Source organism: Rhincodon typus, chromosome 23 (assembly GCF_021869965.1).
Source record: "Rhincodon typus isolate 14 chromosome 23, sRhiTyp1.1, whole genome shotgun sequence".
In the NCBI taxonomy this organism is placed as follows: domain Eukaryota; kingdom Metazoa; phylum Chordata; class Chondrichthyes; order Orectolobiformes; family Rhincodontidae; genus Rhincodon; species Rhincodon typus.
In genome coordinates this window covers 41,082,582-41,098,727 of record NC_063354.1, presented here as the reverse complement: position 1 = coordinate 41,098,727, position 16,146 = coordinate 41,082,582, and the positions used below count along the sequence as shown (strand labels likewise).

The 16,146-nt window shown below is 39.3% G+C and overlaps 1 protein-coding gene across 4 annotated transcripts in view; it reads right to left on the bottom strand.

The window, feature by feature from the left end:
* Positions 1 to 16,146, bottom strand: part of LOC109915688 (COP1-interactive protein 1-like) — a 343,206-nt gene that overhangs the window by 64,394 nt on the left and 262,666 nt on the right. For all 4 annotated transcript variants that reach the window (XM_048610817.1, XM_048610815.1, XM_048610818.1 and 1 more), the window contains 5 exons: positions 14,486 to 14,554; positions 10,358 to 10,447; positions 7,205 to 7,314; positions 6,339 to 6,900; positions 682 to 819 (listed from right to left, as the gene is read on the bottom strand). In XM_048610817.1, coding sequence (XP_048466774.1) covers positions 682 to 819; positions 6,339 to 6,900; positions 7,205 to 7,314; positions 10,358 to 10,447; positions 14,486 to 14,554 — 969 coding nt within the window. The remainder of the gene's footprint in view (positions 1 to 681; positions 820 to 6,338; positions 6,901 to 7,204; positions 7,315 to 10,357; positions 10,448 to 14,485; positions 14,555 to 16,146) is intronic.

Below are 16,146 nucleotides of genomic sequence, written 5' to 3'. Positions count from 1 at the left end.
TCTATTTCCAGCAAAAATTAATTTCTATTCTAATCATTCTTCAACAATTCAGATTCCAATAATGCACAGTCCTGAACAATTCACAGCAGTGATATAACATATTAGAATGTAAATACTTTGTAAACTCTTTCCCTATTAGATCTATTCCAATAAAGTTCCAAAGGCCACATGCCAAAATAAATTCTATGCTTGTGGGTAGAATGTGACAAAGTAGTGTGACAGTACAAATAAACCTCAAACTTCTCTCTCTTTGGATATTTAGAAACAAATGTGAATTTTACTCTCAAGTCAAAAAGTCGACTAATTTTAATTTCAAGTAAATGCTACGGCTTTAAAAATTGCCAACGGATAATTAAAGTTGACAATTAATCCTTCACTGGCTATGTTTTTATTTGTTTATTCCAGAAACTAAAAGAGCCACTAAAATTGCTCATGAAAATTCCCTCTATATGGTTCATTACTGGGGTTACTTTTTCTTTAAACATTAGAAGTTGCTATTAATAGAATAAAAGCACCAATGATTCATCAGTTCTTTATAATTTCATGCAGCAGTTCATGCATTTAAAAAATTCTGGTAAGTTGTCAGTTCACAAAACATGCAAAGGGTTCATACAGGATGTAGCACGCTCTACATGTCAGAAGGAAGATATGCCTGTACAGGACAGGGACTTGTCGTCTTACCTGGGAAATGTACCCAGAACGGATCTGTTGTTCACGTTCCACGCTAGCCTTCAGCTGAGCTTCGAGCTCTGCTCTGTATTTCTGTGCGTCTATCAACTCTAGCTGGCAGTGGTCCAATTGAGTTTTCAATTCTTCAAGCTACAGAAATAATAAATCACCTTTCACGGAAGTAGAATTAGGAATTATGCTCTCACTCATTTATAGCAATCTAAACGTTGATAGTATTTGGCCTAAGTTAAATTGTGAGAGGAGAAAAAGGAAATTGATAGACAAAGTCATATTTGGTTGAGATTATCTGTCATGAGATAATGCTCAAAGTGACATAGAGCAAAAGAAAAAAATAACTTTATGGTTAGCAAGTGACTTTGTTAACAAGAAGTGGATCAACAAATGGAAGGCTACTGTATACACTACGCTATGCAGCACAGCCCTGCCTTACCTGATTGAAATGGCCGATCCACTCATTTTTGGCAACTTATTTTTGATAATATTTAGAGCTAATTATGCTACAAAATAAAATATTCCTAAGCTAATATAAATCAGCTCTGTAACTAAATGCTTCAACCTAAAATTAATAATTACTTGACATTAGGACTGTCAAGTACAGTCAATGGACTTGGTGTCACCTAATATTCAGTACTAGAAAATGCTTCATGGCATGTGTCACAGCAAGTCAGATGATCATTGTATAAACCATGACAATGTCATGGGACATAATGTAGACCGTAATATTCTACACTTGCAAGAGAGATTTGCGTTGAAGAGCATCTTGGGTCTTTCAAAGTCTCAGTCTAGCAGCTGTGCATAAAGCTTTAAGTTAAATCAGAGTTTAGTTACTGCTCTGCAAGGGAGAATCCATAGCTGCACTCACATTTATAATCAAAGCCAAATGTACTCTTACAAGCCAAGTCAAATTTTATACATGTAGTGAATGAATTAGTCTGCTACAGAATAAACAGGGAACCTTCTACTGAACTACACACCTGACTTGATGTCTGCAATACCCTGCATATCCATTTGGTCATACTGCCTGATCCGAAAATGCTTGTGAATTTATTAAGTCAGGAAACAAATTAAATGCTTGCATCTGTTTACTGAAAGATAATGTATTATCTAATTATATAATCTACAAGTATTATACTTGTAGTGTTATTGGCTTTAATTAAAATGTAGGCAGTAAAATTGTACAAGGCCTTTTTGCAGTGCTGTTATCAAAGATGAAAGAGCTCCTAGACATAACAATATCTATGTTAATGATCAATTTTCAGGGCAAGGAGTTTGGATTCCAGATCCACTGTTTCTAAATATGGACTATGCTGTGCAGCTCGATAATTTTTTTTCCAAATCTGAAATAGTAGCAGAACCAAACGTATTTTTTCTTTCAAAACAATACTACATCTGTTTCTGAATGTCTGTCTGATACAATAGCTAGAACATGAATCAGCCTTACTGAGCAGGAGGAAAGCAAAATTTATTGAAAATAAACAAAATGGCACAGCTCTACTCTATTGTAAAGCATTGCATGAGAACATCGGTGGGGAGTCATCTGCTTGGAGGAACACAGCAGGCCAGGCAGCATCTGAAGGAAAGGAGCAGTCAATGTTTTGGGTATTACCCTTCTTCAGGGCAGAATGTGGGGGTAGGGGGAGCTGCAGATGGCGAGGGGGGTGTGCGGAATGGTGGTGATAGGTGGATACTGGTGGTAGGTCGATGGGAGGGATTAATCCAGTTGGTGGCTGGAAGGGAGGATCAGAAGGTGGAATGGAACGGAGGTGGTGGGGCTGGAAGGGGAGGCAGGGGCTGGGTAGCAAGGTTATTTGAAATTGGAGAACTCAATGTTGAGTCCTCTGGGCTGTAGGGTGCCCAGGCAGAAGGCAAGATGTTGTTCTTCAAATTTGTGTTCAGAGTCGCTGCGACACCGGAGGAGGCCAAGGATGGACATGTAGGAGGGGGAGTTGATATGGGTGGTGACCGGGGAGATTAGGTTGGCTGTTACAGGCCAACTGGAGGTGCTCAGCAAAACGGTCACCTAGTCTAGGTTTGGTCTCATGAACATAGAGAAGACCCCATTAGGAGCACTGGATACAACAGAGTGGGTTGGAGGAGATGCAGGTGAAGCTCTGTCTCACTTGGAAGGGCATTTTAGGGCCTTGAATGGAGGTGAGGGAGTTGGTGAGTGGGGAGGTGTTGTATCTTTTATGGTTACAGAGGAAGGTACTGGGCAGGTTGGAGTGGTTGGTGGGGAGTGTGGCATGAACTAAGGAGCGGCGAAGGGAACGATCCTTGTGGAAGGCAGAGGAGGGTGGGGAGTGGAAGATGTTCCGATGGTGGGTCGAATTGGAGTTGGCGGAAGTGTTCGAGGATGATATGTTGGATGCGGAGACTGGTGGGGTGGAAAGTGAGGACAAAGGGCACCCTATCTTTATTATGTTGCAAGGTGGTTAACAGCTGTGGAGCGGAGAATGGAAGAGGCGCAGTGGAGTGTTGTCTGGATGACAGAGGCAGGAAAAAGAGCATTGTTTGAGAAAGGCAGACATCTGGGATGCTTGGAAGTGGAACGTCTCCTCATCAGAGCAGATGCGACGGAGATGAGGAATTGGCAAAAGGGAATTGAATTTTTGCAGGATACCAAAGGCCAGGTGACTGTTTCGCCTAGCACCTCCGCCTGGCACATAACGGCCAACCTAACTCCTTGATCGGTGCCCATTTCAACTCCCCATCCCACTTCCCCATCCAACACGTCCATCCTCGGCCTCCTCCAGTGTTGCAGCGACTTGGAACGCAAATTTGAAGAACACCACCTTATCTGCCTCCATTCCTTTCCCCCCACCCTTTTATTTGCAGCTCCTCCTACCTCCTCATCCAGTCCTGAAGAAGGGTAATACCCAAATCGTTGACTACTCCTTTCTTCCTGCCTCATGTTTGTCTACCTTGGATTCCAGCATCTGCATTTTTTTTTGTCTCTAACCAGGAATCATTTGCTTACTTGTCAGATTCATAGAAAATGTGAATGTAGAACATAAATAAGTTGAGAGGGATGACAACTCAGGACTTGCCTACACTTGTTGATCCAGTCTGGATATGTCAAAAAGTAACCACTATCTCATTACCAACAATATGACATAAACAACTTAATTTCATGAATTAATGTCACAAAAGTATTTTATTTGTTCTTTCAAGAATCCATTTTGTAGACAGACATGAAAATCCTAATAAAAGGTTGATTCAGTCCAACCCTTTTCTAATTCAGATTGGTGAAGTGGAACACCATACTGCAATTAAACTGAGGACTTTTTTTTTTAAACCCAAGTTTCAGTTTGGATAAAGGATTCAATAATTGAAAAAGGCTTCATGACTGTTGCCTTAAAACAGTTTAAAGTGCCAAAATTATAGTTTATTTTTGCATGAATGCATATGTTGCTGATAATTTGATTTGTAATTAACCCTGATAATTGAGTGGCATTTCTCCTCTTATTGCAGTTAGCAGGTGTATGTGGAAAATATTTTGCATGTCTTTTTAGTAAATGTTCACTGTCAATCTTGCACCAGATTAGCTCTTCGCTCCACATTTTAGTTTTTACATTGTTAAATATGGAAGACATATTCAGATACAAGGCAAGATAATAAATAAAGCATTGTCCATTGAAATCTTGATTTCTAACAGTAAATTAAGTTTTTCACTGTTTGACTTCTGCCATTAACAATGGATTTTTTTTAAAAAAAAACTTTTGCTTCCTCACTAGCCAACATGCCACATGAATTTAACTGGTGCTTGGGATGTGAGACAAACAAAACCCGGACGGGACCGACAAGTTATTCTTCACAAGTGACATATTTTAGCTATGTGGCTAGGAAAGCAAACTAGGCATTAATTGCTCAAGTGGCAACTTGAATCCACAGCCCACTTGGAGAAATGAAACTGAATCACTATCGTTGCCTGCAGAACTCCTTTCAATAAATTTTGTAATTTAGGGTCAGAAGCAGCTGGTGGTAAGTTACAAAGTGGGGACTCAACAGAGCTGTCAAATGAAAAAGAGTAAAACCTTGATGCTAGAACCATTGCCTTCAACTCAGTACCAGGCATGTTTTATACGATACAATACAAACTACAGTCTTAGGTAACATGATTATTACGAGGAAGGATCATATAGGTGAAAATTTAAAAAGTACAATGATGCAAGGATAACGTAACTGGTGTCTCTTTTATCCATAGCAAATTATAACAAACTGCTGTGCATTTCATTTTAATACAGCTCTAAGCAAACTTGGTGCAGACATCGAGAAGCTGGGCACACTTCTTTTCCCACACTGTTTGCCATTCCTTGCAAGTTATGGCCTCCTTCATAAATTTCAATCCTACCACAAATACCTTGCGCATTGAGTTGTATTTCTCAATGCTCACTGTCTCAACTTGAACCAAACTGATCATATTATCAGTTTTATTTGACACTAAATTAAGCCTCCAATCTCACATTCTTGCAATGAAAAAGGCTGGATATTTTCATCTGTTACTTCACCCACCCTATCACTACGGCCTCTTCCATCTGCAGTCTAAACCATTTCAATGCTCTTTTGCTCATCTCCCATTCTTGATCCTCTGTATCTATCAGCTCACCCAAAACTCCATATTCTATGCCACACCAGTCCCAAGTGTCCTCGACTCTCAGCATGTCTAGGTCAAGAAGAAAACAAGGGACCTTCTGCCATAGGAGCAGGGAAGGTGTTATGGTGCTCACAAGGTTAATTGAGTGGCTGATTATGAAGGTTGAGAGATGGGGGGTGTGGATGTCGGAGTTGTAAAGTTGGTGGCAACTATGCTGGCCTGCCCCCTCCTACCCTCACACCAACCTGAGGGATTCTGGCCTGAAACATATGACCCAACTGTGTGCATGCATGAAGTTTTAAAAAATCTGACACAGGAAACCAAATTACAAGACTGTGGGACAGTCCCAGAAATTCAGGAATAGAAACAGAATTGCTGGAGGAACTCGGTGGGCCTGGCAGCATCAATGGAGAGAAAGCGGAGTTAATCATAGAATCCCTACAGCATGAAACAGGCCCTTCGGCCCAACAAGTCCACACTGACTCTCAGACATCTCACCCAGACCCCATGCCCCTATAACCCACCTAATCTACACATCCCTGAACACTACGGGCAACTTAGCATGGCCAATCCACCTAGCCTGAACATCTTCGGACTGTGGGAGGAAACCGGAGTACTCAGATTCCTGGCGCCAGAGGCAGCAGTGCTAACCACTAAGCCACTGTGCTGCCCATGTTTCGAGTCCGATGACCCTTTTCCATAGAAAATCTGGGACAGTTGGTCACCTGGATCAAACTCACCCTCATTGAATTGAAACAGGTCCTGCCCTCCACCACTGTATTGAATTTAAAATATTCATTCTGTTGAAATTACTTTAAGAGCTTGCAGATCTCCAGCTCTGCATCCCTCTGCAGCAGTACAATCATTTTTCCTACCAAATCCTTAATTCCTTTAGCTCTGGCATTTTGTACGCTTCCACATACTCCACTGTGCCACTGATTGCTGGGCTTGGGTGACTCAAAGTCCAAGAGTGACCAAACACATCTATTTTAGATTTGATACTTAAATCATACTGATCGTTTTATATGAAAACGAATTATGTATTTTTGCCTACCTCCTTTGTATGGGTTTCCAGTAGCTTATCAATCTGTGATGTTTGTGAACTTGCCAGTACTGTTGCCAGTGGTACCCGCCGTTCTTCCCTTATGGGCGTGCGTTCTACCTGCTGCCAGTGCTCTTCAATTTCATCGTGCATCTTTTGCCTCCGATCCAGCAATGGCGAGGAACTTGATGATTCAAATTCCATCCTGTTTGCATCACCTGAACTCGAGCCTACTGTTCCAGTCACAGCCTCATATCTTTTTCTACGTTCCTCGCGCCGTTTAGTCCGTTCCCAGTCATTCAGGTCTGATGAAGATGAACCAAATCTTTCCGAATGACTGTCACATGAATCTGCTTTTGCTGCTCTTTCTTGTGCTATTGCTTGTGCTATTGGCCTGAATTCTGCCCAGTCAAAAGTTTTTGACCTGCCCTCTCTCCTCCTTTCACGTGCTCGGCTTTTTCTCTGCCCTGTCTCTTTATCCACAGAAGAAGCTTCAGAAGATGGAGAATCTGATTTGCTATCATAATGTGGAGTAGTATCTGGGAGCATCACAGCACATTGTTCTTCTGGTAAGCTAACAGAACAAAATCAAAAGACTGAAATACTTTAAACAAAAGTAAGATACATGTAATAACGTTTACTTCAGTTCATGGTGCTTCCACAATGCAAATCTCTCACATGCAGAAAGTTCCTAAAACATACAACAGTATGTAAAGATAACAACAAATCTATTTGGAGATTATAATATCAGTTCAAACTCAGACACAATATTCCTAAATAGCTCAATTATAATGCACTTACCGCAATGAACCATTTTGGAATCTGTGTACCAAGTAACAGCATGAGTAAGAAAGAGTTTTGGTACAGCACAATATTACCTGGCAACATCTGGCGCTTTTGAAGGTCGGATATTTTTCATCAATGCCTGCATCCAATTGCGTCGGATGCCAGCAGTCATTGCAGAAAGGGTAAACAAAGCTTCCTGGGTCTGTAAGATGAGATATTAGCATTTGCATTATCCGTAATGACTAGGAATTAGTTTTTTCTGCATCAATCTATTCAAGGTTGTCAGGTATCAATTATGCAAGATTATGCAAGTTATCAGAGAGTATCAGTGGCTCTTCAAACAGAGGTAGGCCAGAAAGCTGTTTAAGAAACTTACTTACAGAACCAGAGCTAACTGCTAGTCCTAGGGAGTGAAATCTCACTGTATCATTTGACAAACAAGCAGCAATTTTCAGAGCTTGTACAACCTGAGCTATATAAGGCATTGTTCAATTGGTGCTTTTCGGAGGGGTGGTCATGAACACAACTCTACATCCAGTTTAAAAACAACCTTGGCAGCTTTTGACCAGTTCAGCAGTTCACCTGTTTTACAGCACTACAGCCATGCAGAGGTCTGCAAGGGAAGACTTCCTGAGGGATTTAGTCTATTGTATGAAACTGCTTATTACAGATACTGAATCAAGTTTGTGTCACTTGGAAGGTTAGTGAAGTTTCATGTTTATTACTTGTAAAATGAAGAGATAAATGTATTGCTGCAATATAAACTTGTAAGAGTGAAAATGTTGCAATCTAGAGGAACCTACTTAATTCCTTTTAAAAAAAAAAGGAAAATATTGTTTTGATTTCAGATCTCCACAATCTGTAAAGTGTTGGATAAACTAAGCAGGTATGGCAGCATCCGAGGAGACAGAAGCAGCTAACATTTCAAGTCAAATACAACTCTTCCACAAAACCAAGTTTAAAGATCATGACTCAACTCCTGACAGTCATGCATCTTGAAATGTTAACTCTGTTTTTCTCTCTCCACTGATGATGCCAAACCTGCTAGGTTTCTCCTGCTCTATTCCTCATTTATTGACATGAAGACATTTTTAAGTAAACCTGATTCACAAATTGTACTTTAAGTCACATACTCTTGACAGAGTGACCTACTGAGGAGTAGAAAGGCAAGAGGGCAGTCAACTTCCAGTGAGAAAATTACAACTAGTGAGTGCTATTTAATCCAGAGCAGAAATATTTTAAACCTGTTTTGTACAAGCATTCGCCTCATTACAAATGAAGTTGCTTGCATCTTATTCAGCTCTGATAGGGGCGGGAAAGCTGGAGCAATGCTTCTGTCCATTAATCAATGATGGGCCATGATGCAAACTAATGTTTTCAATGGACTTCTACATAGATACAAAGGGCCTTAGATAGTGCTGACCCCACTGTGGGGGATTGCTATGGAATTTTACCTGCAGCCTTGTAGGAAGATCAAAAGCAGCCACAGAGGGGGCCAAATGTCGTAGCAGGCTATTGAAAAGACCAGCCTGGGTTCTCTGTGACTTTGTACCAATTGTTTGGTTATATTTTAAACCCAGTTAATGCTCAGTCATCATCAACAACCTCACGTCAACCATGCACATGAATTCCAGAGTCAGGACCTGACCATCATTTTTAAAGAGCTCTGCAACACTTTGAAAAATCCAGGACAGAGTACAAAAACACAGAATTTACATGAAGCCTTAAAAAACACTCAGTCTCAGCTGGAATACAGTGTCTAATTCTGGCATGACACTTGGAAAAAAAAATGTCAACACCTGCAAAAGGATTGGCAAAAATTTACTAGAAATTGACTTAATATGTTAAGAGTCAAGGGAAGCTGGGGCTGTTCTCCTTAGAAGGATAGGATATTTAATAGATGCTCAAAATTTTGAATGCTATCGATGGAATAAATTGGAAAAGTTTTTGCCAGTCACCGAACAGTCAGTAACCAGAGAATGAGTCTTTAAGATAAATGGTAGAAACAGCAGAAGCGAGAAAATTTCTTTACAGCGAATTGTGATGATCTGGAATGCACTGCCTGAATGGGTGGTGGTAGCAGATTATAACAAATTGTACAGAATTTACAGCACAAATAGGCCAGTTGAATTGTTCTCTTCCAATGTCTTTCTTCACATGAAATGCCCTCTGACTGTGATCCATTTCACCCTATTGGCAAATTCTTCTGTTTCTTTCTCTATCTAGCTGCCCTAAAATGGAAGTTTGAAGTAAAATCCACATTCCAAGCACAACCATAAGATATGAACGTGCGGAGACTCCATGGACTAAATACCAGCACAGATTAGTTGGATTGAATCAACTGTACAACTCAAACTTGTATGTAATTTTATGTGAAGATGAGATCAGCTAACTGTTAATTCCAAAGCCCAGAATGGCTTATATGGCTTTAGTATCACATCATGCAAGAAGCTAGTCTCACACTGTCATAACTCTCAGCATAATATCAGATTGATCTAAGGAAATTTGATAAAAGTAATGCAAGAAAAGATTAGATCAAATAGCAACAAAATAGTATTACAGGTGAGTGGAAGGTTAAAAGGAATTCTATTTCAGTCTCAACAAATGGCTGACTATGTCTATGGACAATAAAACAACAGTGAATGGCAAAATAGCTTTCAAAAAGGGAATTGGATAGACAAACAGGAAGTGCTGAAGAAATTCAGGTATGGCAGCATCTGTAGACAGAGTTAGGATTTTGAGTTCAGTATGACTCCCCTTCAGAAGTCAATTTCTTTGAAAAGTCGTACTGGATTCAATGTTAACTGCTGCTGAAGAGTCACAACAGACTCTAAATCGTAATTGTTTCTCTCTCCACAGATGCTGCCACACCTGAGTTTCTCCAGCATTTTCTGTGTTTCAGATGTCCAGCATTCGCTATATTTTCCTTTCTAAAAAAATTGAATAAACACCTGAAAGAGAAAAGGTTTCCATGGCAACAGGGTAGGACAAGAGATAGGCTAGTTGGATTGCTCTTTCAAAGTGCAGACGTGATAAGTCCAATTATTTACTTCCCTGCTGTATCATTCTATAATTCGATCATATATGAAAAAGCAAATTACAGTGAAGATATGTTACAGACTTAATTAGAAATATTAGTGAAAGTCACAAGTAATATCTCAGACGTTGCAGAAGGAAGACAACACCGCTGAGTACATATCACGTCAGAGGGAATTTTCAGTGTCATTTTAAACTCATCAACTTACATGAATTTGGAAGCCATAGTTGCGCTGGACCTGATATTCGGTTACATTATAGCAAGTAGATAAATCAATTTCACCATCCAAATCTGATGCCTGTGGCAGATGGTGAGAAAACAAAACAGGTTAATTAATTTGACAACGTGTGGTGAATCAGAAATTAACAGCAGATTTTCATTTTAGAAGATATAAAGGAACCAAATACACAAAAGCGCTTTGGCTCAACAATGTAAAGCTAAAATTGTGCTAGATAATTTTCCAGTTATGTGCGAGTTTCTAATCAAAGCTAAACCAGATTATCCTTCTTGATCTTGTACGAAAATGCCATGTTCTCCATTACAAAGACCATCTACTTCCATCGATACAGCATCACTTGTTGTTTCTTATTTGTTGCTGAAACCCTCAACATTCATGTTTCCTCCAGACTCTACTGTCCCAATGCTTTCCTGGGGGGTGGAAGCTAGGAAACTAGTCAATAAATTGCAGTCATCCATAACTCTGTTGTCCATATTCGAACGAACACCAAGTCTCATTCTGCAATTTACACAGGACAACATCCTGATTTTTAAAATTCTCATTCTCATGTTCAAATCCTTCTTGGCCTCACCCTCCAGCTTCCATATTGTCAAAATTCTGCTGAAATCTCACATTTTCTGCATTAAATTTCTTGATAACTAATGAGATATTTTTTGCTGGAATTAAAGTCCAATTGAACCATGCATCTCAAATACTAGCCATTTGATGAGCCTTGTCGTAGGTGCCATAATGGATGATTTATCACTGCACTTTATCTTGATGAGCTGCCTCTACTTATACAAGCTTGTATTATTTTGCTTCAAAGTTGCTTTTAAGCAGTCTTCATATTTTGATAGAACCTCACAGGGTTCTTCATTTCTCCAATTCCCCTTTCCGCTAGTGGAGTAATATCTTTATCAGCTGTAACCTAAATTCTAAGCCCACAATTAACATCCTTGCCTCCCACTCTCCCTTTAAAACAGCTCATTGCCAAACCTTTAGTCATTATGCATAATATCTCTTGCTTTGGTTCACTTTTAGATATCAGGTGTTTCTGTGAAGCACCAGGGGACAATGTACTGCATTGAAGTTGGGATACAATTGCAATAAGTTGTTATTAGAAAACCTTGCAATAACAATCATGCCAGGTCATCAAATAGATAAATTGCACACGAGAGACTGGTCAAGAGAATTAAAAAAATATACATTTGAACTCAAACTATACAATAAACGGCATTCTTTCTTGGCTTTAGACACACAAAGCCAATTCACCAGTCAACTTTGGAAGAGGATAGGAAATTGCTCATGGCACGCCGCATACACTTTGTTTAATAAACCAGATTGGAGTTCATAAATGGAAGTTTTCTTATTCAAGAAATTCAGAAATACTTTCAAAATCTCTCAACATTTGTGACACTATCAACACAACACTAAACAAATTTTAAATATATAGTCAGCTAGGCATCTTCCACCTAATTGTAACCATGTTGCCTGTGCTAGAAAGGTGGGTACAGTTGGAGTAGGGCTTTGATGGCCATACTATCAAACAACCTGCTGGTGCCCCTCCTCTGAAGTGAAATTACTCCTTACTGAACAAAATGTCAAAAGTTCTGTCAACATCCGAATGGGACTATACCTCAGCATAAGTTTGTAGCTATAAGGGAAGACAGAAAATACCGATTTTCTAAATTAAGACAGCTCTAAAGTGTCATCCACAATAAGTTAAGTACATTTTCTGCCCATTAAGCATGTCATAGTCAATACAAAAATCCAAAATAAGCCTTATTCTGATATATTAATACATGGAAATTTACACAAAGAAAAGGAAAATCTTCAGATTAGAAATCAGCTTGAGGCACCAAATACCTTTGCCAAGAACTGACTGGCATAATGCTAACTTAACCACTACAATAAAGCTCTAAATGATCATGCATACCCAAGTCAGAGCAGTTGCTGCTAAGCTACCATAGTGCTTGTAGGTTTTAACAACTGCAATTTGATTTTAGAATCCATTTTCAGTTCCAACAAATTAATTAAATGCTATTTTAAACAGTGTAATACAAAGTTGATGCTGCCTTTGGGAAAACGAGACAGCATCCCTTTGTACACTAACAGCTGCAGTCAAATATCTGTTCACCTCCAGTTCCAAGGGTAAATATGAAAAAGAAATGGCACTGCTGAAAGATCCTTTGATATATTTCAGCCAATTTAGAAACAGGCTAGAGTAAAACATTAGATCCGGTTGCACCATGATCATACAGCATGTCTACGGGAAAATTGTTCAGCATTAATACAAAAAAAATCAATAGATTGCTGGTCCTGTCATTCAGTGACCAGATTTTTTGTTGCCTTCACGACAATCATTGGCTTGCATTTTCAGCAAGTTACAGCACAGAAGTTTGGAGCTGAATGGTACAGACAAAGCTTAACCATGTTCCACAAATTTGACCCAGTGATTTAGAACACACCTTTCTTGAGGAATGAAAACATTAGGGTGAACGGCTTTCAGCAAATATGAAGTCAATGAAAGGCAAAAGATCAAAGAGGGTAATCATGCAATAACATGCAGGACACAAGTGTTTAACTACCAAAAGAGATGATATAAGACAAAGGGAGAATGCAATGCAACAAACATAGAAACAAAGATGGGTCTAAAAGACAAATATGTAAAAGGTGGAACAGAGAGGAATGGTACCAAAAATTTTACAAGGAATTCCCACTACCTGGAAACCCGGCAGAAGGAAAGGGTCTCAAATCCCATATACTGATAGGGGACTACCAAGCATTCAATTCTCTCTGTCACAGGCCTTTTGTTCTTCACAAGCTGTGCATGTGCCTAAAGTGTTCATCGCTAAAAGTCTTCCAGTTCTGATGAAATGCCAACCTGAAATGCTTGTTTTCATTCTCTCATCACAAATCTTGCAGAACCCTTGTATGCATTTCTTGCAATTTCCTTTCTTAATTTAGATTTCCAATACAGTAAGTATTTTAGTAAATTTAGTAAAAATGTTTTGGGTTTCATGCTTCTGAAGAGAAAAAGAAAAACTGGTGTTTCAGTTTCTGGTAGGTACAGTAATTCAGCATAATAAAATTAGCCAGTAAAATATGGCATTGAAATAAGTTCAATTAGGATGGGTCCGAAAAGTTCAAGCAGGGAATGAAAAGAAAATAAACTCATCTTTTCACTTAATCCTTCTAGATTTAGTATGAAAGCAGCTGTACTGGTACAGCATAATAAAATCAACTTGTTTTGTATAACATTTTCAATATGGTAAAACGTTCCAAGGTCTTCACAGGAGTGTATAATACAAAAATGGATTCAGAGCTATACAAGTAGTACATTTTAAAAATAATTTTAATGGAAGAGAAGTGCAGTGGCTTAGGGAAGAGTCTACAGCTTACAGCGTAAGTGGCTAAAGGTATATCCTCAAATTGTAGAAAAATGGAAAACTGGGGACAGATAAGAGGTCAGAGGTGGCCAAAAGCAGATCTCTTCAAGAGTTGGAAAATGGGTCACTGTACTTCAGACTATTGCTGGCTCTTCTGCCCTTAGCTGCTGTTGATATGGATTGCATAAAATGGTGTCACAGCAAAATGTATTTCCCATTGCTTAGGAACAAAATGGATCTATTGTAGTGTCAATAAGTGCAGATAACTGAGACACAGATTTAGTGGTAAAGGCGTGTCAATCATAATTCTGACTTTAACTCTAAAGGAGAGTTAAGCAGGAAACTAATATCAAGAATATCTTTTTCCCAGATTACTTTCAACTGGACACCAATTAATTAGGAAGAAGCTTCAGAAAGAATTTAACAAATAATCGTTACTATAGCTGATTCAAATGATAGTCAACATTGTAGCTGAACTTCAATGGAAATAAGATTCTGGATATTTGTAAAAAGGTGGGGCCTGATGCAGTATAGATCTGTTTACAGCATCACCAAAACCTAAAACTATGCTTAATATCTATTTCTGCAGTGAGGCTTTAGCTCTTTATTTTTCTGCACAGGTTCTCACAGAAAGGGCAATCAACATAACACGTAAGAGCTCCGAAATATAGCTCAGGGTTGTAGGCAAAATTTAACTGGTTTCTGAATAATTTCCAAATATAATGCTTACGTCCTCAGCAATTGAGTCCTTGTAGTAACGCAGACTATGGTCAGTCAGTACAAACCAGTATTTCTTCCACTGAAAAACAAAACAAAACTAACAAACAACTTGTATTAAAATACTCAAGTTAATTCTGATTGCAAATAATATTTAACATTCCAGATAACTCTTTACACAGATTAACTTTATCAACATATAATTAAAGTCCAGGACATTAACCATACAGTTGTTAACCCATACATTAATAAAAAGTATTCAAATGAATTGTAAAAATGCAGAATGCTTTCGATTAACGTTTAACATTTCTCCTGCAAACTTTTCCCCCTGCTGGTTCAGAATTATACAGGTGTACTTGCTTGCCCAAAGGCAATCTCACGTAGTGGCACGCTACTTCATCTCGGGAGACACAGATCCGCACGTGAGCGCTAATGGCAATGGTCACTTGACATTTCAGAAGCAGGAATTTTTCACTCCTTAATCCAGGATCATTGTGGTCAATTGAAAACACAATTACTGCTGTCTTGGCTGAGATCAATTATTTAACCAGTAATGAACTTGGGACTCTTCCTCATTCATGGGCAAAGTAACGGCTTGTTATACTGACTAGTGTTTTGCATTTCACAGAATTTGTTTGGATACAATTTTCTTTTCATATTTTCATCCATGGCAGGGACTATTCTTCTAAAAGAAGTCGTATGTTCCATGGCAGCCCACAGATGAAGCTACTTAAACCACACAAAATAGCACAGAACAGCATTTGATTTATTTCTCGTCACGTGTATTTTGTAACAAAATACAGTAAAAATTGTTATACAGTGTCACCACTCTCGGCATTATCTTAAAACACAGAAAAGTAATCAAAGCAGATTATAAAGGCAGAAAAATAGTTCAACTTTACAGCCTTTCTTGTTGAGGGCTCTGCCATAGGCCATGGGCCTGGTGGCCAGGCACGAGTCCCTTTCACTGTGCCGCCACTGCCGAAAGAAAAATCGCCACTCTTTGGCACTATCTTGCCTCCAACGAAGCCCTCGCTGGACCTTGCCACCGCACTGGCCCAAACACTATTCTGCTGCTACCATGAGTCCGCTTTGGGCCCACCTCACCCATGCAGCCACTGCCGATGCTGCTGGCTCTAGTACTGGGACCAAATTTGCCTCCACTGCCACCATGAACTTGCGCTGGGACCACTTGAGTCTGCACTGGGCTCACTCTGCCATGACCAAACTCTTCAACAAGAGGCAAGTAAAATAAGAGAAGAAACAAAAGAGAGAGAAAAAAAAGAAAAGAACACAAAGAAAAGCAGATTGCGCAGACAAGTCCCGGGCTCAGAAGCCCTACTCCACTGCCATGTTACTGGAAAACACAGTTTTGCTTCCCTCACTCTGTAACTAAATGATTTGTACTTATTCACTGCCCATGTCATTCAAGTAACTTTTTCCTTTCCTGGGTGACTTAGCTCAAGCCACAAAATCAATTTGTCACTGATCAAATGGGGCTAATCCACTTGTTGGCAAATGCATGGCATAGATTATGTATACAATCATATTATTTGACTTGGAGGCAAAATCTATTATTATAAAATCATGGTACAAACACATTATGAGACAGTTTTGAAACCACTTGCAGTCACCAAAACTTCAGGTGGCACTATTTTAACATCATGGTTCCAC